Source organism: Catharus ustulatus, chromosome 1, assembly GCF_009819885.2.
Source record: "Catharus ustulatus isolate bCatUst1 chromosome 1, bCatUst1.pri.v2, whole genome shotgun sequence".
Taxonomy (NCBI): Eukaryota; Metazoa; Chordata; class Aves; order Passeriformes; family Turdidae; genus Catharus; species Catharus ustulatus.
Window position 1 is genome coordinate 117,102,256 of NC_046221.1, and position 27,563 is coordinate 117,129,818.

A 27,563-nucleotide genomic window follows, 5' to 3' on the forward strand; every position below is an offset into this window, starting at 1 on the left:
CAACAACTCCAGGCAGCACCACAGGCTGGGAGAAGAGTGGCTGGAAAAGGACCTGGGGGTGCTGGTTGACATCCAACTGGATATGAGTGTGTCTAGGTGGCCAAGAAGGCCAGTGGCATCCTGACCTGTATCAGCAATAGTGTGGCCAGCGGGACCAGGAGACCGATCATGCCTCTGTACTCAGCACTGAAGGGGCCACACACCTCAAGTGCTGAGTTCTGTTTTGGGCGTCTCACTCCCAGAAAAACATTGGGGTGCTGGCATTGAGTCCAGAGAAAGGGCAACAGAACTGGTGAAGGGTCTGGAACACAAGTCCGGTGAAGTGCGGCTGAGGGAACTGGGGTGGTTTAGCCTGGACAAAAGGAGGCTTATCACTCTCTACAACTGCACGAAAGGAGGTTATAGCCGTGTGGGGGTCAGTCTTTTCTTCCAGGTGACAAATGACAGGGCAAGAGGAAGTGGCCTCAGGTTGTGTGAGGGGAGTTACAGAGGAACAATTTCTTCACAGAAAGAATTGTCAAGCATTCAAACAGGTTGCCCAGGGAAATGGTTCAGTCACCAGCCATGGAGGTATTTAGAAGAAATATAAATGTGGCACTTAGGGACATGGTTTAGTGGTGGACTTGTCAGTGCTGGGTTAGACTCAATGATCTTTTCCAACAAATTCTATGAGTCTATATCTGCCAGCTTGAGAAAGGGTTTGGTTTCTTGCAGTGAACAATATTCCTCTCATTTACTTCTGATGCCTTTGTTTCTGGCAGAGGTCCCAGCCTGAGACAGTAGTGAGCATAGCAAGGGCTAATGAACTGCCATTTGACTCCTTATCCTCTTCTTGCAGTGAAAGTAAGCCAGAGGATGAAATTTGCCCCATTCTACCCAGGAGAAAAAGAATAATAAGATACATTTTCCTAGTCCAAATATTCTTTTTTGCCCCCAAACCCATTACTTGCAGAAACAAAAATGAAACTGTGAAGGTGTTCACAATACTGCTGACATAGGCAACAGGGAATAAAGCTGTGAAGAGATGAATCACCAGCTCTGGCGAAAAAATAACTAGGAATTCAAACATCTGGAGAAAATGCCATGCTGGCTCCACCCTTTCTGTCATATAATTCCATTTAAACACTATATTTTAGAGCTAGGGAGAAAAATGTTCCCATTAGTTTTGCTACATTGAGACCCTGTAAGTAATGCCCCATTAGCCTCACATAGCTTACATCTGCTTTTACTTAAATATGAAAAACATAATAGCCCATACTCATATCTCGTATCTTTTCTGTCCCTCACACTAATCATTTTTAAGCATTCATTCCTCTCGAGTATGGGATGTTCAGGAGGAATGCCAGACAGTCACAGTATTTTGCCTGTTGCCCACCACTGTAGGAACATCTTGGGGTTGTACAGAAGCTACAGTGAATCACAAAGTCTGCACAGGGGCCTAGCACCAGAACAGTTTCTGGGGACTATTAAGAGAAAGATAATGATGATAACACTAATAGCAGTAACAACAATTATAATTATCTGTAGTTTTCAGCTTTATGAAAACAGAGAAAATATTTTTTTCATCCAGGAGCTATGAGGTGGTTAATGGATGCTAATGAACAGGATAGACAAATGGCTGGGGAATGCACCCTTTTCCTCACTTTTCCCAACTACTCTGGCTATATCTGGTTTGCTCTAACCAGCTTCACTGAAAAGACTTCTTTGGAGTCCTGAAAGCAACTTCACACTACCCTTCCCCTGAACCCCCAGAAAGGGCAGAGCAGCTCCACCACCTGCTCTTTCAGGGGAATCTCCCTGTTGGGATGCTGGCTCCACATTCCTGCAGCGAGACACCTCCTAGCATTGTCTTGAATGAATTTGCTCTTTTGCCTTTCATGCAAAGGACTTACTTATTCTTCAACAGTCCAATGAAAAAAAACCAAGGATATTCTTAAAAGAACTAATTTCACTGGTCTTTCTTAAGGAAAGCATTGCCCTCTTCGTGTGGCATTTCCTCTTTAAACTGAAGATGGAGAGAAATGAAATATTACCACAAAGGGCAGGCAATAAGTGAGAACTATCTTGGGCATGGCTTATGTACACAGTGGACATTTACTCACAGGTTTATGGAAACCCTTAGTTAATCTTTTACACTGAGTTGTTCTTCTATCACACTAACAATTTCCTCTCCTATCTGAGAGGTGTATTCATACCAAGCACTCTGGCTAGTAAGAGCCAGGTCTGGATACCTTCATAAATATTAAGGTTGACAGATTTTTCTGATGGAAAAATCCATCAGATTTTTTCCTATTATAATAAATAGTCTGATAAAAGAGAGACTTTGTAGATTTTCCTTTACCTTAGCTACCAGCCATAAGCTACTGACTTCACACACAGAGCTAAATAAGGTCCCTACACTATCTCAGCTCTCATCCTTCAGTGAGTGAGGAAAACTATGCACAAAGTAGGAGACAGTGCTAGGCTGAGGACTGGGGGAGCACAGCAGTCACAGTACAGTCAGAACACAATATTTCACTACAAAACCCAATACTCACACAACATAAAATAAATATTTCCACTAAGCTGTATCCTAGTTCAACAAAGCACCTAATACAGTTAAGTACACATCAGGAAAGTTTCACAAATGTTCTGAATCAGGCCTTGTTTGTATCCTTCACAGCTGCTTTTGTGACACTGCCTGTAGTACTACTTTCTTTCGAAAAAAAAGAAAAAAACAAAAGCATCTTCACTTGTGAGACCCCAAAAAGGAAGCACCATTAGATGAGATCTGAGAAATCTGACTCTTCTAAGACTCACAGGCTACTGTTCCATGACTTGGTAGAACATGACAAAAAGAATTTAAAAACATTTTACTGAGTAGGAGCAGCAGTCTAACCATTAGTTAGGTCTCAAAGGGATTTTCTCATGCCCCACCTTAAATCCCTACCAGCCGTAGATAAGGAGCTCATTAATCACAAGGAGCTGCAATTTACCATTTTTTGTTTATTTGTTTTGCCTGAGAAGAAATATTTGTAACCTGATGGAGAAGTCACTTGAAAAAAGTCATTAATATTATGTTTTTATCCCTTTTGTCCCACTAAGTATATTCCTGTTCTTGTGATGAATAGCTAGGCCTAAAGGAAATGCAGTAAAATCTAGCTCTGACTTGCTGGTAGAAATTTGCAAGGTATCATACTAAGGTCACTTAAAAGAAGGTTTGAAGATTGATTTATTTTCTGAGAAATAAAAATAATCCTCAAAGGCATATAGAATTCAATAATGCCACAAGAAGCCACTAATTGTAGCACAATTTCATTAAAACACAGTTTGCTTCAAGGTTAACCACTAAGAAATATATTCTATCCAGTGAATTACATTTTAATACACTTCTGTGAATATAGTTGCCAATCTTCTCAGTCACTTATCAGTTGTGTTACATTTCAACCCTTCCCTACTTCAGTTAAATATGACTTAATTAAAAACTACTCTAAGGAGTTAAAAATTCAGATCATTTAAATTATACACTTCACAAAGCAAACTATGTTTAACAAGAATAATTTTCTTTTGGATGAAACATTTTTAATACTTGCACAAACAATTGGTGCTGGTGGAATTTTGATATCAGTAGACCTCTAGTGGCTATTACAGTAATTGATGGTTACATTACGTTTTTAAAACACAAATATGCTCTTCAGAAAACAAAACAGGAGGAAATCCATTGAAGAAAAACTGCAGCAAAGTTTTATTAGAGTTATTAACCCATAGTAAATGCCTGCATAATTTCACAACTCTTATACAGTGAATAGACAGTGACCTGGTTCTCATTGATTTTAAAAAATTACACAGCTAAATACCTTTGCAAATTTAGTCATCAAAACCCAAATCTGAATCAGCAGTGGATGATTTTAAATTTTCTGAGATTAATACGTAAATATTTGCCAAAAATTCTAAGGGACCTATTTAGAAATCAAGTCTCAAAAGGGACAGGAAAGCATTTCATGGCTCCCCAGCCCCAGGCCATGATTTCTCACACACTCTGCTTGGAGAGAACTCAGACCTGCAAATCAGAACTGGTCTGCAGAGGGCTTGAGGCCATCCCCAGTCTGGACTGGGAGATGAGGGAGAGGAGGACATTGTCACATGGTGTAGCTAGCCAAGACTCCAGACGAGTCCTACATAGAGCCAGACACTGTCAGTATTTAGTAAAATATCCTTTTTAATGATTTTTCATTCATTTTGGCTAAACTGTCATATTGCAGGGCCTACCAGCAAGTGTAAAATAGATAGGAACCCCTGTGGTGATTTAGTAAAGGAACCAGTAAAGGGCAAGCCTCAATGACCTTTGAAAAATCAGTCTACATTAGCTTAATGCAATCTCAAAGACATGGATTTGATGTCTGAATAAGGGACACTCAGCTCTAAAGTTGAAGCTTTTTCTCATTTAATTTGCTTATTTAAAGTTTTTGTCATGACATTTCAGTCCCCTACATTATCTGAAATGCAGTTCAGGAGCTTGGGTATAGATTTACAGTTTTTATCTTTCCCACACTCCTCAGTATGAAAGAGTCAGATTTTCTACAAAATCCAGAAAGGCAAAGAGGGCAATCTATATGAATATATCTGAATATTAGCCATCTTATCCTTCCTGCCCATATGACCAGTTAAAAGGCTCTTGTAATATTTAGGCCTAACAAACACTTAATGGCTTTTACAGATGGTATTAACTATCTTTTTCTCTCAGGGAATCAAGGGGATTTATCTCCTAAGAAGAAACACTTAGACTCATACTGTATTAGTAAGAAAGCAATATGAAAATCAAATTCTCATTGCCTGAGGGCCTCCTCTCCCCCATGTAAGAGACTCCACTTTAGTTAATTTTCACACACTATCTCTTTCAGATATACTTTAAATTCAGAGTAGCTGTCTCCCTCACATAGCAATACACCTTCACACTAAATCCAAAAAACTCTAAGTCAAAACTGTTCAACAGATTTCTGTGTGGTCTCCTTCATATGCTGGTGAAAAAATGATGAAGCATATTAATAATCTGAAAAGTCGATTCTTATCTAAAAGACAATCACGCTCACCTGTGCATGGAATCTACTGCCTGCTGATGGACTTCTGTGTCAAAGTACTTTCACAACTTTATAATGGTCACAAAAACATGATTTTGCACCAGGTGTTCAGAACATAAACAGTATCTAGAAAATGCCTTCTCTTCATAACTTTGCACAAATTTGTGTACACTAAGAAAATGCAACACTGTCAAAAAGGTGAACCTTTTAACATGCAATAGGGTTTTTTTAAAGAATGGAAAGCCTACTTAACCAAAGGCAGATTATTTGAATGAAAGAAACAAACACTGTGGAAATGAGTCCAAAGAGATATGAACACACACAGGGAAATGCAGTGATGTAAAATATGTGTGCCAGTGCAAAAATCTCTCCCCACAAGGAATATCTTCCAGCACACACTTATTGAAGCTATTCTTGGCTGATTATTATAGACTGGGTAGTTCAGACAAAATGAGTTTAAAACTTTTGCATCTAAGCATTCATATTTTCAAAGACGTCAGCAGACAATCTCTTGGCAGTCTATGTCCAATAGTTGTCTATTCAGATAGGATGATTGCTTTTCATTATCAAATTAACTCTTTTCCTAAGGATGTTGCCAAAGTTGCTACAGGTAAATTCAGCTGAGCAACCTGTGAACTGTTTATTATTCTTTAATCTCTATTAAAACAGTATGTTCCTTTCTCCTCCAAACCCAGGAAGTATATTGTGCATCAATGAAAGGTGCTTACAGCTCCAGGGATTCTTGACACATCCTGCCAAGACAAACATTGCATCAATCATTCAATCAGCTAAAATTCCTATTCTTACCCTGCTCCTCCAAGCTTTCTCAAACCAGAAGCTGAGAAGAGCCAGCCATCCTGTACAACCTTCAGCTCTTCCTGTATGTTCCTAGTTACAATCTCTTAGGAAACAGGGCAGTGAGAGCCCACACAACAGGGAACAGCTTCATTCCACTGTGCAGCCAAGCACACAGGTGCCTCTACTCGGTGTGAAGCCAATAGGAAGTGGCAAACTCAATGGAAAGGGATAAAGTTTGAGCCCACTTCCACATGTGTTTGAATTAGTTCTGAAATGGAACAGGGTCAGTGTCGGCAGCTCCCATTTGACAGATAATAATGAAAGGCTGTATGTTTGGGGCATTATCTGCCCTCAGCTGATCCTGAGGGGACTCCAGCCCAAGGCAGACCCTGCAGCAAACTGAAAATTTGGAGTCAGAGTAACTAGTGAAATCATCCAATTTTATCTCTGCTGCTAAAGTCCTCTCCATGTTGCAGGGTGCATCAGTACTTTTCAACTCATTTAAAACTCATTTTGGATATAGATGTGGATGTGCAATCCATAAGACCCCCACTGGCAATAGGGCTCAAGCTTAAATCACTTTTTTTAAACAAATACTTTAAAAGAGTTCATTGATGACCATATTTATAGCAAACAACAAAGGAACTCGCTGGCTTTTTGTGTATCTGCCAAAGTTAGCCCACACCAGATCCATATAGGTCTAAGGAGAAACCTGAAAGCAAGGCCTCAGCCCTGCCATGAAAACATTAACAATTCACAGTTTTCCTATGGCTTTTTATGTAATCATGTCATGCAGCCAGTGAGCTCTTATCAGAGAGGAAGCTTCTAACCTATCCTTCCTGCATGAATGTGTCACCAAAAGTGCCTGTCACACTTCAGGCTGAGCTGCAGCAGGCAGAAAAAAAGGCTCCTACTTCAGATACCTTTGGCCAATCCATATGTTCTACTCATCCTTATATTTGGCATGTTTAGGGAATCTAATTTAGAGTAGTAAAGACTATCTCACAAGATGTAGGTGGATCTTAAAATATCCTCCAGATTTCTGGCTTAGTGTAAAAGTTGTACATCTTTAATATCAAAGAAGTGGATTTTTTTTAAGAAAAAAAAAAAAGTATTTTAAATATATTCAGTGCTGAATCAGTGTGAACATTCAGGGGAAAAAAACAAAACAAATACAAACAATATTCAGTGTTCCATCCTTTCCTTCCAAACACTGGTCACATTTCATTAAGGTGTAGCTCTGATTTAAGGTGGAATTTTTTCCACTTATTTCCACAATTTACTCCCAACAGAGCATGTGGCTGCCTAAAATCCTCCATCATTTCTCTTCACTTTCATGAAAGGAATATGACAGTAATGTCCTCCCTCTTCTTTGTCCATTCACCAGAGTTCCAGGAACACACTACTTACATCCATCAATAAATTCCAACATCACCAAATTGGAAACTCAATTTATTAAACCACATGGTTTGAACTTTCCTGTTACCTTTATTTCAGAGGATTCTGGCCTTCAGTCATACTGCTTCTTCAGATATGATGCAACTTCTGATACCTCCAGCTTCTAAATATTATATATATTGCTGTGGCACAAAACAACAGATACTCTTCATGTCCAACTCCCTTCTTCTGACAGAAGACCCATCTTGTCTTGCTTCATTATCCCAACTCCACTAGCCTTCTCATGTACCTAAGGAGATGGGAGAGTAACCTCCCTGAGCTGTGCTATCTCTGCTAACAGCTCTAAACCTCCTGGATTAATGATGCTCTGAGTCACTGGGAAAAGCTGTCACTCTAGTTGTATGGATGAGTACATTGAACAAAGACAGTAATATTCCTCCAAATGCTCCCAATTAAAAAGCTTCCTTTAGTACTACTACTTAGAACAATAAAACTACTGAATCAGACCTTCAGTTTAAATGCATAGGCAAAAACTCTCAGATTGCTTTGAAAAGATACTCCACATGCAGAAGGTGGGTGGAAGAGGTGACAGAATCTCTTTTGGAACACAGACAATATAATAAGGCACACTACTTATGCCATGTTACGGACTTGCTGGTATTCCAAAACAGATTTTGTCATGCTGAAATCACACAGGTGTTTACGACAAACATCTATGAGGTTTCTTCATCATTGGAAAGGGAAAGTGGATAGCAGGTAGACATCGATTGGTTTGCTTTATTTTCACTGCACTTTGGACTGATATGTATATATATATGCTTACAGGGATGCACTGACAACTATCAACTGTCACAGAAATTAGTAATGTAAACAGAAAATAATGCTTCTTTTTTAAAAAGATTAGGACCTCATTTGCTATAAACCGGTGTAGGCCCACTGAGAGTATGATGCAAGACATCCAAATTTGCCTGCACTTATGTTTTCCTTTTGTACACTGGCAAGTAATACTCTTTTTAAACAGCTTCTTCAGGGAGTAACCAGAAGAGAACTAGCAAAACTTCAGCAAAAGCAGTGGTTTAAAAGGCACCAGTGGCAGAAGAGCTCTCCCTCTCCTGCCACCTCTCTGCAGGAGTCAGAGCTCTAACTACCACTTATGCCTCTGCCAAGGCCATCACTGCCAACTCTCTTCCTGTCCATCAGACAACTCTTTGGAAAACTGCTTTTCCTTGCTGCTAAAACTAACTTTCTCATTTCATACTCAGAATCCAAGCCACAAACAAGCATGAAGATAGGTTACCATTCCATTTGCCCTACACTGGTCCATTCTCCTCAAAGGACAAGCCTTTCAAACACAGCACCCTTTCCTTTACTACCCTTCTCTTCTCCCATCACGTAGTTTCAGCTGGCAAATAAGCAAAGATGAAGTATTGAGAAGTATTTCAGATTTCCTTAGACTCAGAACTAAGGATTATTACGAAAACTGTTTCTCTCCTGCTAAGATCCACACCTTACAGACAAAAATAGCCTCAGCATTCTTCCCCAATAACTACATGAACTTGTGAAAAAAAATTGTTCCTTATCACCTGACACCAGTGCACAAAGCTTTTTACTCCAGAATTCATTTCCTTTTCAAACTGTCTTGATCTTAAATGATAGCAGGGGAAAAAGCCTTTTAACAACAAAGGCAGACAAATGAAAGGTGGTAGGAGGAAGGAAACACCTCCTGATCATATTCCAGTAAAAAAGAATATCCAGCTTTAAATTATTCAACCCACTCTGCAATTTTGGGACCTTTCATGATGCTGCTACCTTACACACTACCCAGACAGGCATGGCAAGAAAAAAATTTTCCACCTGAAATGATCCAGAAATTTTTCTTTCTTTCTTTCTTGACAGAGATATTATAAGCTGGAGAGTATGTGTTCTCTCCTTGATTAGTGTAATCAAAGAAATAAAGGATGGGTCGAGTTGGAACAGACATTTAGACCAGTCTAGTTTTTCATAGTTTTCTCGTTCATGCCTGCATAAGCATAAACATCTTCAACTACACCAGGTTGCTCAAAGCTCCATCCAACATGGCCCTGAACATTTCCAGGGATGAGGCATCGACAATTTCTCTGGACAACCTATTCCAGTGCTTCACTGTCTTCTTAAAAAAAATAAAAAATTCTTCCTTATGTCCAATCTAAAACATATCCTTCTCCAATTTAAAACCAGTTTATCCCTTGTCCTGTCAATGTAGGCCTTGGAAAAAGTCTCTCTCTTTCCTATATGCCATCTTTAAATATTGAAAGGCTCCATCAAGATCTTTCCAGAGGCTTTTCTTCTCCAGGATGAACAACCCCAACTATCTCATCTTGTCCTCGCAGAAGAGTTGTTCTGTCCCCCTGACAATTCTTGTGGCCCTCCTCTGGAGCAATTCTAACAAATATTCATCTTTCTGAGGATCCCAGAGCTGCACACACAGCACTCCAGGTGGATTGTCACACAAGTCTTCTCCACTCAGTCTCTGACCTGCCCTATAAAGCACCGCTGCAAATGGCTCTGAGAGGAAGCCCCTAAGATTCCCCTGTCTTGTAACAGAAGAACACTTTGAAGGATGGAAGGAGCTTCACTGTGGATTCATATTTATTTTTGCATGGATCTATGTACATACACACATACATATATTTTATATATATAAATGTGTATATGTGTATATATATATATATAAATGTGTGTATATATATATATGGAGCCTACTTATACAAGAGACAACCATCCAAATTTATTTTTGTTGTTGCATCCCTGGAGGAAGAATGTGCTGTTGAACTGTTTTAGCTACTGCTGTCCCTCAGATATAACCTGTAATATTCTGATAGGAACTACAGATACTGACATCTGCTGTTTCTCACTGCTCCCTCTGCTAGATAGGAAAAAACAAGCTAGTATAGATGGCACACACCTCGTGATATGTTTGAAACGCATTTAAACAAAACCTTTTCCATGCGCATTAAAACAAGAAAGCAAGACATGCCACCATGAGAAAGTGTTCTTCAAAACAATAAGCAGATACAGAAGGAAAATATTGTCCCTCTGTTAAACAGGAAAGGTGAATTAGTCACCAGTGATGCTGCAATGACCGAGGTTCTCAAGACTTTCCTCGCCTCTGTCTTTACCTGCACTGTTGGGCCTGGCCTTGGGACCAAAAATCCAGGTTGATGCAAACACAGTCCCACTGACTGCAGAGGAAGATTGGGTGTGGGAATTATTACAGGTGATACTATTAAGTATCCACCCAAGGGTGTTGTTAGGAGACCTGGCTGACATTGTTGGGAGGCATTCTCCATAATCTCTGAGAAACCTTGGAGATCCAGGGATGTCCCAGGATACTAGCAGAACACTAATTCCACTCCCACCTACAAGAAGGTCCTAAAGGAGGATTCAGGAAGTTATAGGCTCATCAGTCTTACTTCAGTCCCTGGGAATATTATGGAACAAATCCTCCTAGGGGCTATCTTAAGTCAGATGAAGCATGTGATTAAGCCAGCACGGATTCACCAAGAGCACATCATACTCAAAAAACTTGATCACTTTCTACAAACAGAGGAACCTGTTCACTTGATGTAGGGTGAGGTGGCCATTGTCTATCTGGATTTCTCCAAGGCTTTTGACATGTTTACCCACAGCGTCCTTCTGGAGAGAGTGGTGTGGTGTGATCCAGACGTGTGCTCTGTGTGGTGGGTGGGGATCTGGCTGACAGGCTACACCCAGAGCGAGGTGATGAACTGCTCCTTAGCTCCTTTTCAAACCAGAACCTGCCAGAAGTGGGGTCCCACAGGGATCTGTGTGGAGTGAGCACTGTCTTTCTGCAGCAAAACAAGCCAAAAGGATGCTGGGTCATGTCAACAAGAGCAGAGATGCACTCTCAGTGCCTCAGTGTCAGACCACATCAGGAACACTGTGTGCAGTTTTGTATCCTGCTATACAAACAAAGGTATGGAAAGGCTGGAGAAGGTATAGAGAAGGGTCACAAAGATGATCAAACAACTGGGAAGCCTGCTGTGTGAGGAAAGGCTAAAAGAACTGTTCTTGTTTGATTTTGAGTAAAGAAGGTTGAGGGTAGACCTTGTTGCTGTGTTCCAATATTTAAAGATTGGCTACAAAGAGGCAAAGGACTCTCTTTTTTACAAGGAGTCACATGGAACAGATGAAGGGTAATGGGTACAAGCTACTTCTGGTGAGATTCTGATTAGATATAAGAGGAAAAATTTTCGCAATTAGAACAATCAGCTATTGAAATAATTAAGATGCTGTTGGCCAGGGTGTTGGATCACGTTGTACAGACCATGCTTTTGCCAAGAAAGGTTAGACCAGATGATCCTTGAGGTTCCCTTCCAACCTGACATTCTGTGACTTTACAGTTCTCAGAGTTCTGCTTTATTGCCTCAGAGATTCACAAGTATTGGAACGTATACTGCTTTGGTGGGATTTAGCCTTCACAAAATTGCCTCTTCAGAAATTTGGGCCCATGGTATTTCTGAGCTCTCAGAGACCATCTTTAATTAGAGCACAAGAAAATGCATGCTTAAAACCAGATACCCATGCCATCAAACTCTACCTTTCTCTAGGGATCTGTTCACTTTATTTAGAAATAGACATCTATATAAAGACATATATATGTATATTTACTAGATATCAGAAGATTATAAGAGAAATATAGATATAAATATGGGTATAAAACAGAAAATCTTTTCATAGTAATAGGTAGGTTTGTGTAAACTTGAATTAGATTTATAATTGTTTCATATTGTGTAACAAAATATAAAACTGGGCCAACATAAATCTCAATGCTAACTTTATTTTTAATGCCGCTGGAAAAACATCTCTGGCAAGGTCAGTCTCAGCTACTCCCCACACAGCCTTCCTAATCCTCTACTTCTGGATTTTTCCTCAGAACTGATTTCTGTTCACATCTGTGTGTACAGACTGGGAACAAATGGAAAGGCATCCATCACAGACTCACATAGGAAAGTAGAATAAGTAAAATGTTCCTGCCTTGAAGAGTGGTAAAGGGAGACAGTTTTCACTCTGAGCAGGAATAATGGAGGAGTCCAGAGGGTGGTTTCTCCTAATTTTTTTCATTCATGTTCAAAGTGTAGCTAATTGCGTATTCCCAAGAGGTAGTCAGACAGCATGGGAGACTAGATTTCTGACCCATGAGACGGAAATATCTTTAAAGAAACTCCTTATTATTAAGAGAAATTCATTCAGCAAGGCAGAAAGAGTTCAAAAATCAAATAGTTATTTCTCTTCTATCAACCTACACATTAAAAGAACCAGAGACACTGGTACTGCTAGCACCTGCTCTCCCCTCATGTATGTGTACTGGATGATCAGTTAGGCCTGGGATCTTTTTGGCCAGCCTGCTCATGCCCAGGCATTAGTCACATCACAAGCTGCACAGGGTCCTACAACATATTTCAGCTAAGAAGCAAAGGGCCACTGTTCCATTACAGCATGCTCTACTGGGACATGCCAGATTTGGGACATCCCTGTTGTCCTCCTCCCCAAAATGATATTGCAGAATTCTTTTCTACTCACAGAGGCTCGCATCAAGCATCTACAATAAACAGCAAATGGACAGGAAGGCCTCAGAGCTAGCCTAAAGAAAAAAAAAAAAGCCATAAACTGAACAGAACTGCCACACAGACTATTGACTTGCATCGGGGCAGGACAATCCTGGTTGTGTGTATAGACTGGGGAATGAGAGGCTGGAAGACAGGGCAGCAGAAAAGGACCTGAGGGTCCTGGTCTCTGGCAATTTGAACATGAGCCAGCAGTGGTCAGGCAGCCAGGAGGGCCAAACGTCCTGGGGGCATCAGGCACAGCATCACCAGCTGGGCAGCGGAGGGGATTGTCCTGCTCTGCTCTGAGCTGGAGCAACCTCACCTTGAATATTGAGTGTAGTTTTGGGCACCACAATATAAAAAAGATTTTAAAGTATTAAAGCACATTCAAAGGAGAGCCACAAGGATGATGAAGGGCCTTGAGCAGAAGCTGTATGAGGAGTGGCTGAGATCACTTTGTCTGCTCAGCCTGGAGAAGAGGAGGCTGAGGGGAGACCTCATTGCAGACTGAAACTTCCTTGTGGGGGAAAGCAGAGGGGCAGCTATTGATCTCTTCTCTTGTGCCCAGTGACAGGACTCAAGGCATTAAGCTGAGTCAGCTTGGTTTAGTTTGCATATCAAGAAAAACTTCACCAAGAGGGTATTTGAGTTCTGGAACAGGCTCTCAGGGAAGTGGTCACAGCACCAAGCCTGACAGAGTTCAAGAAGCATTTGGACAATGTTTTCAGGCACATGATGTGGCCCCTGAGGTATCTTGTGAAGGGCTAGGAGTTGGTCCTGATGATCCTGATGTCTCCCTTCCAACTGTGCTTTATGATTCTATGATTCTATGATGATTCTACGATTCTATGATTCTATGATGATTCTACAATTCTATAATTCTATGATTCTATGATTCTATGAACTGTACTACTCTAAACCAGGCATTACACTGGAAGGAGTTTTAAGAAACAGAAAGGACAAATAGGTTATTACTTACCACCCAAGTAAATTATCTATGCAGTAGAAGTTCTCAAAAAACCCTTTTCTTCTGTGTGACCATGAGAGTGTCAAAGCTGTCTGTAAAAGGCTAGAAGTGCACACAGTTTGCTAGGTGGTAAAAAATTGTTTCTCAGAAAAATAATAGTTTTTCCTTTGAAAAGCTGCATTTAAGCAAGCTTCTATTGAAATCAACACTTCACAATGCCAACGGAGATAATTAACTTCAAGGATCACCACGGAACACTCTTTCTTAAATTATTATTAAAAACTTGGTGAGGCTGCTGTTTCACTCTTTGAAATCTACCGGTGCCACTTGCCTTTTAATGCTGTCACCACCACTACTTCAACTTCTAGACCAAGCAATCATTTTAGGCCCCATTTTTCCCAGGGGGGTGAATGGAAGCACACTGCTGAATAGATGGTTCAGAGAAGAGAAAAACATTTGTCCTTACTAAGAGGCTTTACAACATCTATGCCTTTAATTAAAGTAGGACATATTTGTAAAAAATATAATAATATGTACAACTGCAAGTCTATGACTGCATTATTACAGGAATAACCAGGGATTATAGCCTGCTCCAGGAATCTAAAATGAACAGTTCTTAGACAGCACACATAACTAGTGCAGAACTGCAGAAATGTAGTAGAAAGAAGAAATGAAGATACAGGAACAGACAGAGTTTGGCTAACTTGCTGAATTAAGGCTTATCATCACTGCATAAATTGCACTGATGGTTTAATTAAAGAGATGGTAGCAATTTCAGTGCCCATAATAATTACTTCAGAATTTGTTCAGCTACAGAGTACCTATTATGAAAACATGCAGGGTGAGACTTTGTCTCCACTGGAGTTCGTAGAAATTCTCATGAAATAAATCTGAAATAAATCAGTAAGATTTTCATTGCGTCCATGTATTTTGGAGATAATCATGCTGGATAAAATACCTAAAAACCAAGTCACTAAAGTAAAAGGTCTTTTAAACTTCTGATAAAAATACAATCCTTGGACAGTTACCTCAGAGGGATATCTTTTAAAAGATGGAGTGATATCTTTTTAAAATTTACCATTTTTTTTTTAAACAGACAGAAATCCTAAAAGATGTATGAACACCTGTAAACTGTTCAAAGACTATTACCAAGAATTATAGCTTCTTTATACACATACAAGGAGACTTTTTAAAAACTGATTTGAAAGCACTGGTTGCTGCAATTTACTTTCTAGCTCTCTAGACCACATTGCTGCTCTCACTATTTGTACCACCTCCTTTTGAAGAGGGCTTATTTCTTCCACTCCAAGTAATTTACATTAAGAGTTCCCACATCATGTAGTTCTGTCTTGCCATTCTCTCTTTGACAGCTTGCAGCATCAGCTCCCTACAGAATAACCATTCATGAGACACTTAAATAGTGTGACATAACAAACTCACTGTCTGTCTTTGCCAGTTAAGCCATTAAAATTTTACTATATTTCATTTTTTAGTTCTTCGAACAGTAACTTTGTGTGACTGAAATATCATCTCTCTTTTTTTTTTCAGAAGAAAACAAAAATAACTATTCCCAGTTTGCATCTCCTAATTTCTTCTCCTATCAAACTAGTAATAGCAATTTTCTGTTGATGTCATGGTTTTACTATAGTTTTTAAAAGCAAAAAAATCAAATTTTCTAATCAATTATTGCCCCAAAGTATCTATTACTATTGCCTTATTTGAAAGTTACTAGTGAATCACATGCTTTTTCTCTGGTTTATGATCTTGTTTGAATCTCCTTTCCAATGTCTACACTTAGGCAAAATTCAAATTTCATAGTACAGAAAGCTAAGCACAGAAGTTTGAACTCCACTTGCAGTCAGAAGGAATTACTAATTTTACAAAAGTTTCACAGTTTTTAGCAGGGATCTTGGATGGTTATTAACGAGGATCACTCTGCCTTCTCCTTAGGGAACTCTACCCAGTAAAGCACACAGGATATCAGAGCAGCTAGAAGTTCAGTAGAAGCAGTCACTAGTCCTCCAGAGATGCATTAAATTGAGTCCTTGATTTATGTCACAAGAAAGGAAGCTTGTAAAACACTGATGTTAAACTGAAGCACAGAGGAAAGACTTTAAACACAGAGATGGAACTATCCCCATAAGCAGGAACCTCTCCAGTAGGGACTGATGTCAAGATAATCATTTTACTGGAAAGCCACATTCTGGCTGCAAGGCCACTGTCCTGATGCAAGTGGAGAAAAGCTGCTTGGAGCTGACTTAAGGCATCAATTTCTCTTCAGTTCTGTGCACTGAAGTCTGAAAGTTGTATATTACATAAATTTAGCTTTTACCTTAATTTATTATATTAGTAATGCCAATGCTTATAACTGAGGTTCTGAACTGGTTTCTCAGCATCACACATAGTAGAACCAACAGAGGCAAATAAATTGTGTGGTCCTCCACATCTTTTTGCTACTGAGGTCTGTCAGTCAGGCTGGAAAGCTGCTCCTGCAGTGGTTAGAACTGGTCAGTGTCCACATGGCATACAGCAGTGGAGAGACTGCCTGAGCCTCACACATCTCCCAGCAATTTGTTAACCACTCACCAAGTGCTGAAAACCCCTGTAAAATGAGTCGAGCTGTATTCTTATATGTGTTGATGCTAAATTTAATTGTTCTTGTATCTGTCTCCAGTCACCTTGCAAACCAACTCTGCTACCTTTTTCACAAACCAGGCTATCAGTGTTCAGGAATAGTCAGAGAACACCACTGGAGTGCAGCCCATCCTGAAACTTTCAGGATAATTGCATCTTTTCTTCCGTCCTCTTATTAAGAAGTGCCAGAGATGGCATGTCCCTCTGCCTCAGGACAACAAATTACTATCCAGCAACATTAAACCAATTATTTGAAAACAACTCTTCACAAATGTCAGGAAAATATATATAACCACTTTGTGGTTTAATATTACAAAACACTATACTGCTGAAAAATCCTCTTTTTTCATGTAATCAAACTATTTGCATTTGGTTTAAAAAAATACTATTCATTTTAAACATTCAGCATTACAAATATTTTATCAAACAACAAATACTCCCAAGAAATTTCCACTTAAAAAATCTTTCACAAGACTGCCCAACGTCTTGAGGGAATTTCCTGTTCAGAAAAAAAAAAAATTAACAGCTTTCTTAATTAAAATATTACACAGTGAAGAATCAATAGTTAAATTAAATTTCTTTAAAGCACATTCTTTACATTCCTTTTCCTGAAAAAAATGCTCTATTGTATTTTTCTATGGTATATGTAATAGGAAAAAAAAATGGGAGTCAATGCCTAGCATGCATTTTAACAGTAACTATGAAAAAAAACCTCCGCCTCTACTATAAGGAAGTAGACAAATTAAATCAAGCAATTTGTGCACATAGTCTCTGCTAAAGTCAATTGGTACATATGAAAGGATAAAATGGATAAAGTGCCTTTACTGGAAAGCAAAACTAAATCTCTGTAGCAGAATGCCCCTCCTTTTATTTGATACTAAAGAGAAATAGGTGGGAACAGCCAGAAATATGCTAAGACAGGAAAAAAAAACAAAGAATATCGACCCAAACCAAACAACAGAAATCCAGCTAAGCTTAGTTACAAGGATTTGCACACTGAAATCAAAAGCAGACTGCCTTCAGTGCATTAGGAAGAGATAGCTTGATGGGTAGTAATATTGCCAAAGTGAAATACCTATTGTTACAGGACATGTACAGCACTAATACAACTGTTCTGAAGATGCAAAAGGACACAGGTCTGCAGCTAGCCTTTTACATGGGGGCAGGCTTCACTTACCACTAGATTGCTGATGTAAAAATGAGTCGTTTTGAATAGAGTGAATGGTCTGCAAGCATTTTAGCATTACTTGTGAAAAGATAATTCTAATTTCTCAGCTATTATTGGCTGCAAGTATTCCCTGATGCAATTATGGAGTAATAGCTGAGAACCTGATTGTAACCAACAGTTAGTAGTTTGTTGCTAACAAGGCAAACATGACAAACAATTTTGAGGCAATTATTGTCATTACAAGCCACACTCAATTGTTCAAGGCAAGCGTAATAGAAAGTGACAGTTGTGCAGCTGGGAGGGTGGTGCGGGAAACGAGATTGTTCTCTGGTTGCAGCAGACCACTCAGACTCTAGCAGAGAGTCTGCTCAATGCATAATTCATGTTTAATAATATTTTAGTCTCTAAAGCAAATTACAGTATAAGATAAGAAACAAACAGAGACATGTCAAAAAAATCCCACAAGTTATTATGAGATGGAATAAGACACACAGAAGTAACATGGAGCTGGGGGAGATATTCACTAAAGCCAACTCACAAGATGCTTGCAATAGCAAACGTAAATACACTAACTCTACATATTAAAAGAGTCAGTTATAAAAGCAATCTATTTCCTGTGCTTCAGTGAGATGGGTGCTCATGTCCAAATCCCAGTTTGAGACCATTGTATGATTAGGTAGATTCAGGAGGAAGGAAGGAGTGCTCTCCATTGAGAAATGTTGATGATTAATTCTGAACAAATTTGAATTGTGTGTACAGTCAAAGGAAGATTTTCATCTCTCATACAATAGAAGTCCCTCATGTATCAGCTCAGTATTCTGATGACAATGCACAGAGCAGCTGCCTCGTCAGCAGCCAGTCTATTAAAATACTTGATTTGCTGAAAATTCCACCCAGCTCCCCTTAACGATGTTAAGGGCTGAAAGTTTCTAATGCAGCTGCAGCAACATTTCCAGCTCTCGCCTAGGCTCAGTAATGTTCATTGTCAGTGACATTGTAGCACTGCTCAAGTGTCATTGCAGTGTCACTCATAGTGCCTTTTGCCCTGATAAGGTATCATTTCTAAAGAAGCCATTAAAACACCACTGAATCTAGATTTCCAAAACTCTCTGACTTTCTGGTCATGTTTCACCATTTTCCTCCTCTTTCTTAAAGAATCATAGAATGTTTTTGGGTGGAAGTGATCTTGAAGATCATCTAGTTGCACCCCTCCTGCCATAAGCAGGGACACCTTTCACTACAATGCATTGGTTTGTGCAGATAATATTCCATCAAACCAAATCTGCTACGCTAAATCGCTCCAGGTGTAGCTCCACTGAAGCAAAATAGCACCACATTCCAGTTTCTCAGGTACACTTTGACTCTGCTTAGGTGAAGATGATACTGATTTTCTTAGACAGAGCAACATATTATAACTAACTCCCTGTCTAAAGAAACCTCTGTGATTTTGACATCTGTGACACACTTCAGGGCAGCCCATAGACTTACTCAGAAACATATGTGTGACTGCACTGTCTTTTACTGTATTCAGTAAGAAAACTGGTGACTGCAAAAGATGACAGATCAACAGCTGCAGACAGGAGACCTTTGCTTCTGCACATCACATCTGTGCTCCTTTTTCACTGCCACAAGACAGGCAAGTGTCGTAGATTTTCACTTTTAGAAAACGAGTATTTATCGTTTCACTCTGAGTGGTAAGAAGTGAAATTATTTCCCAAAGTGTTGCAAATTTCAGTGACTTGAACAAGACAGGAAGGTCTGAATGTATCACAAAATTGTCAGATCACCTGGTCCTAGATCAAATGTAATTTGAAATGGCCTGCATTTCACTAAAGGAAGGAAAAAAAGTAACTTTTTGTCTATCCTCTTTATAAGCTAACATTCTTAACCAATCGAAACCCTCCCTATTAAGCAAAAATTGCCTTTTTCTTCACAGTAGAATGCTTATTAATTTGCATGTCTAATATCTTCTATAAAGTATAAGCATTACAAACAATTTTAATAGCATTTTAGCTTGGTTGATACGGATCCACAGATTGCAAATAAAACAGTCAAGTAACAAAAGGTCCCTAAAATGAAAAGGCTTCTTAAAAGTATATGAGATGACATCTAGGAAAACTGACAGACTGATTTTTATTTTTAATATTTTTATTAAAGCTTTATGACTTCATTCAGTCTATTATTTCAGTCTATCCTATGTAACACAGAAATGTCAGATGCTTTGTTTTGAAGTCTAAAGTAGTAAAGGATTTTAGAAAAAGCTATCTAAACTCTGCAAACAGTTTGGTTAACGTTTATTAGGCCTTTACTGATGTCAGCTGTACTAAAAGACCTCATACAGAAAAAGGACATTTGTAAAACCTTTCAGTACTTGAACAAAAATTAAAAGCACAGTACCTCTTGATGTAAATTGAATTTATAAATTAATGTAAAATAACATTTCCACTGAAAATTCCTAATTACCAGCAAAAAGGTTGCCATGGATTCAATGCTGGGAATCATCTGCTCTCATGTTGGCTTTGCTGCCACTCACTTTACTCAAGATCAAGAGCAGGGCCAATACATTGTCAACAGCAGAAACAATTTACTCCATTAGGCTCTTTCACTAATCTGTCTTCACATTGGCCTGAAGTTGGTGTTTGGGTTCATATATCTTGAACTTAAATTGCTTTGAGAAGAAAGAGAAGTCAATGTTTCAAGACAGGGAGTCCAGGCTTCAGTGGAATAAAGACAAAAGCAGAAAGAAGTACAACAGTACAACAAGTTCAGAATGAGGAGATGGATTAAACTCTTGGCTTGGACTTAGTTCAGACAGAAAAATCAACATTAAGTCTGCACTCTTGCATAGACAGTCAGTTTTGACAACTTAATCAGCTAATATTACTTATTTCAGGTGAAGTCATTGTGTAGAGATTATAGCTTTGATGCAGAAAACAGGTATTTAGATGGCTGATTCCAATACTTGCATCTGTCATGAACAAAAAAGAGTGAAAGGAATAGTTAATGTTAACAGCCAGGTTTCCTACAACTATATGGTGTAAAACGTGGCAATTTGAACATGCCAAAGAAAGAGAACTGACACCATCCAAGTACAGTAATTTCACGATTACAAGCCGCACGGACTATAAGCCGCATCTCCGGGTATCAGCAACATTTCATTCTTTGTTCAAACATAAGCCGCACCTGAGTATAAACCGCTCTGTCATTCGCAGCGAGGACCCGCGTGCAACAAAGTTGCCAAATAGCAACAGAATCGCGGGATGGCGGGGTTTACTGGCTTGGCTTGCAGCCATGCAGGCTCGGCCCGCTCGGGGCTGCCGATGGGGCCGGGTGGCCCAGCTCGGCGCTGCCGCTCGAGGCCAGCCGCCACTGCTGCCGGACTTGCTTGCCCTAGTTCGGCGCTGCCCCACGGTGGCAGACGGGGACAGAGCCTGCTGGCACCTGTGGCGGTGGCAGCAGGAGGGGACGGAGCCCGCCGGCACCCAGGGTGGTGGCGGCAGAAGGGGGTTGGAGCCTCCTGCCTCCCCCCCGAGCCGTGGGGATGGCAGCACAGAGCTCCCGCCTCTCCCCTGGGCTGCGCTGCCTGAAGGAGGGACCCCCCCCCGCCTCTCCCCTCACACTGCCGGCATGGAGCCCGCCTCCACCCGCCGCGCAACAGAGTAACCAATTTGTAACAATTGCGCAATCCCGGGTTTTACTGGCAGGTGCTCAGCTCGGCACCTCGGCTGCACTTCTGGGGTTGGAAATTTCAGAAAATTTTTCATATATTGGCCGCTCCTGAGTGTAAGCTGCATTTCCGGTGTGGGAGCAAAATTTTAGTCAAAATGGTGCGGCTTATAATCGTGAAATTACTGTAATCACAAACTAGTCCGATCCTCCATCGCATTACAAATTATTGCTCAGTTTTCTAGAAATTGTAAAAAACACAACCAAGAAAAACCTATTAATCTCTACATTTAAATTAACAGGACAATCCCCATTAAAGGTTGACTTCTGACATATTTTGTCATGGTTAGCTCCTATATGTCTCCACACAGTGGCGGTGAGAGGCAGTTGTGTATATGTATTTATAAACGCATAACTAATTTTCTAAAAACTAGATTGAAGAGAACAAAGTCCCTCCACTCAAATCCAGGCTAATCACTGATATATTTTAATATACCTCAGTACAGTGAAAAATACTAAAAATAAATCAACCCTGCATGTTTCACTGAGTAACAGTCAAATAGTCTCATCCCTGATTTTCACTTGATAGCTCACAGAGTAAAAAACAAACAAACAAGAAAAATGCAGTGTCAAATTCTTAATTAATTCTTAATTCTCCTCACTTCTAGGGCTGTATATGTTCTTAGCTTCCTCTAATCAGAGTACCCCCCTACATATCTCCTGTCGTGGTAACAAATGAACTACCACAGTGAGGAGGGAAACACACCCAGCTGTTCTGCACAGGGCTCCAGCTAACAGGCAAGAGCAACAAAAGTCCTGTTTTCACTCAGGGTAGTAGCTGTTGTTGCTACTTTGAAAACCTATCTAGAGGTCAGTTTTCACTATGAAAATAAATTTTTTTAACAGATTGAACCACTAACTTAAAAAAAAAAAAAAAAAAGCTCCTTTATTTCCAACTCTGCCAACTCTGTTCGCAAACCTTGCCTGCTGTCTGTGGTCTGAGGCAGGCAAAAGAGTTTGATCCAGCAACATCAGAACTCCAAGAGCATTATTAAGAGAAATGAGAATTAAAGACAGTTCTTAAGTGGGAGCTTTTCCTGCAGATGAGTTACACACAGGGCTCACTCCAAAGAACCAGCTCAGGACACAGAACTGTGTCATGTCTAGGGAAGCAAGAAAACAGGGGAAGCAAGAGGCAAGCAAAAGAGAAAGGAACACATGAGCAATTTGCAGCTCTATTATCCAGCTGGCTGCTAGAGAAAACACCTCTGAGGCACTGCTAAGCAGAGAGCCTTATCCCATTCCCAGCTGGGGAATGAACCAATTGTAAATTAGAGTTCCTTTCCTTTTCTATCTCCCCAGGGAAGAGCAGCAGCCCGTTTCCAACTCCTACCCCATGCTTGCAGCAGCCCTGCAGGTGCTCAGGATACTATTTTCAGCCATTCACCAGCAGGTGTGACTCAAGACCCTGTTATTTAACAGTGTACAAAGGCTAATTTAAAGTGGGAACTGTCCTTAGTAGTATTACAGCAACTTCAGTACCATGGATACAATTCACCAGCTCTCCACACTTTTCATTGCTTCCTTAATTCCCTGTACTCTTTCCACCTAACAACCTTAGTACAAGTATTATGAAGCCTCAGTCCACTTGCAGAGCCCAGGACTTTTGTGCAGTAGCAGCACCCATCTACTCTCAGCAAATATGCATCTTCTGTCTCTGTGCCCTTTCTCCTCAGCATTTTCTCGCCTATCATGGCATTTCTGGGTGAAGAAGTATATTGCTTACAGCTGATACTGTGAGTTGCTCTCATAATTGCCTTTATTCTATTTAGGTTCAAGCAACCTAACCATGAGAAACAGGACAGTACTGAGCTGGAAGACACTGAAAATTTTCTAGTATGTGCTCTGTAGTGGACTCCCAAAGGAAAATGCCTGTCTAAATAGGATGCAAGTACAGCCCCAAGGGATGAGGCTATAAAGCACCATATCTCTTTTACAGAGACAGTGTCAGCATTCTGATGCTCTGATAAACTGAACTGGAAGAGGAGCCTCCATCTATCCCTCAGTAGCACGGCCCAGTTCACTATTATATTTGTCTAGGGCACACAGACTGTTTATATCTTAGTACCAAATCAATTTAAATCCAGGAGGTGTCCCAAAATGTTCTTATGTACCTCTCATGGAAAACCAGGTAAGTAAAGTGATTAAACACATCACCTTTAAGTATGCTGGAGCTGTCCTTAATCTATCCCATGTAGCAGTTATGCTAATGATTCCCACTGGCAAATTATCCTCCCAAAGAGAGCATGCTTGAGGCAGCAGAAGGCATGTGCTGTCCCATTCTGCTCCAGCCACCAATTCCAACTGCATGTACACAGGCAAGCTTATGCAACAGCAAATTTTCACCTGCCAGGATGCAGCAAAACATTTCAGATGAGGCAAATGCCAAGTGTCTTTATCTATAGGCTGAATGTGGTGGCTGACATAAACTTTCATAGACATACAGAATGTTTGAGGGAAAGGAGCAAGAATCACTTTTGACACAGATTCATGCTTTGGTGATGATTTTGGTGTGTGTGTGCTATAATTAAGGATTAAATTCATAAAATTTTACAATGTAGCCTGTGACAGCAAAAGAGATTGTACTGCTAAATTAAAACTCCCTTTTATTTTCCCTCCTTCCTGTTCCAACTGCCCTTCCTCTATCTCTCATATTGTTTATTTTCTTCCAGTCTGCTTTTTTCCTGCCCTCTCCTCTTGTTCTTCTTCCCCCCCACTTCTCTCATGTCTTCCTACTCCTCTTTCAGCCCCTTCTCCCACATCTGAAACAGCAGTGTTTCAGCCACACTTAGCCACACTAGCCACACTTAGCTTTGCCACCTGACAAACAGCTAGCAAAGGAAAACAATGAAGCAGGAAGAGCTGCTATTTCAAACCTCTCTATCAGCAGATGCTTTAGCCAGAAGATGCAGCAAAAAATAGGATTGCCTTAGGAAGGTGAGCAAGTACCATCTGGGAAGAAGGGAAGCTGAGAGATTTGAAGCCATACTGTAAGATCACACTGTCTGAAGTTCAAAGACCACAGTGGATTTATTTCCCATACATTTCAAACAGCAAGTGACAGATTTGCAGCATTTTATCATTCATACTTAGGTTCTAATATGATTAGATGTGGCACGTGAATCTGGTTGCAGCAGGTGTTAAGATATGTATGACAGGCATTTCTTCAAAGGTTACGGTACTGAGCTATAATTTTTATTTCAGACATATACATGCATGCAATTATTATTAAGAAACTATATATGTGAAACTTCTACAGCCTAGTATTGCAGTGAAAGCCAGATACATTAAAAAATGGCACCTTCCTAAGTACCCCTGAAGCCTCTAAGTAAGCAGTATTACAATAACATATTATACCTGTGAAAAGTAAACTTCAACAGGAAAGTGAACTAACTTTTCATACAACATGTGCATCATAACTGCTCCTTTAGTGAATATATGTAGACAGAAATTACGTTAAAACTTGAAAAATACTTGTGATAGCTTGAGGACACTCAGACAGAAGGCAGTTGTGGTTAAAATCTGTCCTATCAAATTATCACAGACATTCTACTCCTTCCTTTGTTTGGAGAGCAACCCAACTGAAGATCCAACCCATCACCAGGTCCTATCAGCCACCATGCACTACACCCATTCTCACCTAAATATCTTATCAGCTAGCAAATCACCATGATGCATGAAGTGCAAAGCATCCAGGTTAGCTGTCAAATCCTATATATTTAGTGTTCAAGAGGAATATAAAAAGCACTTCTGATTTGGCACACGTGATCAGAAAATTCCCAAGTAGCAAGTACAGAATTCCAATGTTTCTAATGGCAATAGAATAGACCTGCACTTTGGGTGTTGTGCATTTATGTGCCACTCACAGGCTACTGTCACAGTCTGTAGTAGACACGCTATTTATGAGCTCTGTAATCCAGAAGAAAGTTCATTCCAAACCAGACTCATTTAACTTTCTATATAACAAAAGGTGAAACCAAAGACTGCACACCTACTCACCTTCAATGCAAAGGAAGTTTTACCTCTCACCAAAAAGTAGCTTTGCGTTATAAACAAGAAACAATCAACATTCAAATGTGCAATGCTGCTCGCTGTTTTGTCATCTTTTGTCTCTATTTCTCCATAGGAATTTGTTGGTTTTATTCCTTCTTCTGAATATCACATTCCAGTTCCCATCTCCCAAATAACCAGTTTTTGTGACACTACTCTCCCTCCTTGTAAAAACAACTTTCTCAGCTTTCAAGGTTGCCTCAGAAAGATTTTGGTTTCATTTCCTTTTACGCCTGTGCATGGTGACACTACAGATATATATAGAAACAGTAAGATTATACTTCTTAACATATAGTTATCTAAGCACTCACCTGTTGCATAAGCAACGAATTAATTAACCTGCAAAGAAAAACCCCTAATTTCTTCATCTTCATGCTGAGATACAGGGAAAATGTATTTCAAATTACCTAATGAAACACACTATAAAGAAAAGCAAATTCTAAATGAAAGCACAGAATGGGAAAAAAGACAAGGCAATGCCACATTTTTCTGTACAAAATGAGAGCCTTACCATCCTGTTGGCCCTGGAGGTTCTGAGGACTTTGCATTCTCTCCTCCAGATTTGAGCTGAGGTCAGAGTTCACAGCTGACATTCTAGTTGAGTCACTCATATCAAACTCATCACTTTCTATAGAACTTTCATCCTGCAAATAAAAAGAGACATGTCACAAACATGGTGCACTGTTCACATTATGTGTGCAGTTCATTCTCTTCCCATTTGTTTCACTCACACACAGTGTGGAGTGTAATCATGCTAAATATTTTTGTATATAAGAAAAAAAGCAGAACACAAGAAGTGGAAGGAAAATACAGCATTTGTGTGGTATGATAGTCTGACAAATGTAATTTGTTCAACTATGAGGATACTACATGGTAGTTCCACAGTATATTCCAGAAAATAATTGATAACTAGAGACCCCATACTAAGCCCTTGTTATTCAAATTTGGCAGAGGAGACTTCCCTGTATTCCCTGCCTGAATCCTTTACCTTTCCCATATAGAAGTCAGTAACCCTGTGAACGACCGCTGTCCTGGTTTGGGCTGGAAGGGAGTTAATTTTCTACTTAGTAGCTGGTACAGTGCTGTGGTTTGGATTTAGTATGAGAATAATGTTGATAAGACCCTGATGTTTTGGCTGTTGCTCAATAGTGCTTAGTCTAAGGCAAAGATTTTCCAGTTTCCCATGCCCTGCCAGCAAGCAGGTGGACAAGAAGCCAGGAGGGAGCAGGGCCAGGACAGCTGACCTGAACTGGCCAAAGGGATATTCCATACCATAGAGCATTATTTCCAGTATATAAACTGGGAGGAGTTGACCAGAGGGAGACAGGGTGATGAGGAATTTTATTTGGCATCACATGTCTTTCTTGGGTTCTATTCCTCCTTCTCTCTCTCTCTCCTTTCATTACAATTAGTAGTAGCAGCAGTGGCAGTAGTAGTATATTTTACTTTAAATTATTACACTCTTCTCATCTCAACCACTGAGTTTTCACTTTCTTCTGATTTTCTCCCCCATCACACCAGAGTGGGCAAAGGAGTGAGCACGCCACTACATGGTTCTTAGCTGCTGCCTGGGGTTAAACCACAAAGACACACAGAAAGATATTTCCAAATGGCAACCTGACCTAGTAAGAATCTATGATCAAATTCCTTTGACATGATGTCACACTTACACTGTGTTTAAAGAAGCATCTATGAAAATGAGAAAGCCTGTAAAAGTTCTAAGCATGGTCATGACAGTCAGTGGCAAATAAAAGTAATATAATCACAGGAGAATCACTGCAAATTTATTCTACATTATATGTCTTTAATATGATTATCCATGAAGTCCAGTTACAGAGCATTTAACAGGGGTGATAAAAAGGCAAAAACTAAAAATCCTGGTCATGAGCCCCATTTATGAAAGAAAACCGTTTTAGACATAGTCCAGAAAATATTCAAATACATATTTGATTTCAGTTGCTTTATTCCTACTGAAGTTCACACATCACTCATGGATTAGAAATTGGGTATCCACAAATCTTGCTCTGGAAATGGTTGAGGAAATGTACAAACCTAAGGCAATATACTTTCAGTAACAACTTCACTGAGATACTTACTCCTGTTAAGAAGAAAAGCACTTCAAAGAACTTAAGAGGAAAATATGGCAAAGAGTTTTG

The 27,563-nt window shown here is 39.8% G+C and overlaps 1 protein-coding gene across 3 annotated transcripts in view; it reads right to left on the minus strand.

Moving 5' to 3' along the window:
- NOL4 (nucleolar protein 4) overlaps positions 1 to 27,563 on the minus strand; it is a 192,437-nt gene that overhangs the window by 115,441 nt on the left and 49,433 nt on the right. For all 3 annotated transcript variants that reach the window (XM_033080852.1, XM_033080777.1, XM_033080933.2), the window contains exon 5: positions 25,919 to 26,051. In XM_033080852.1, the coding sequence (XP_032936743.1) occupies positions 25,919 to 26,051 (133 nt within the window). The remainder of the gene's footprint in view (positions 1 to 25,918; positions 26,052 to 27,563) is intronic.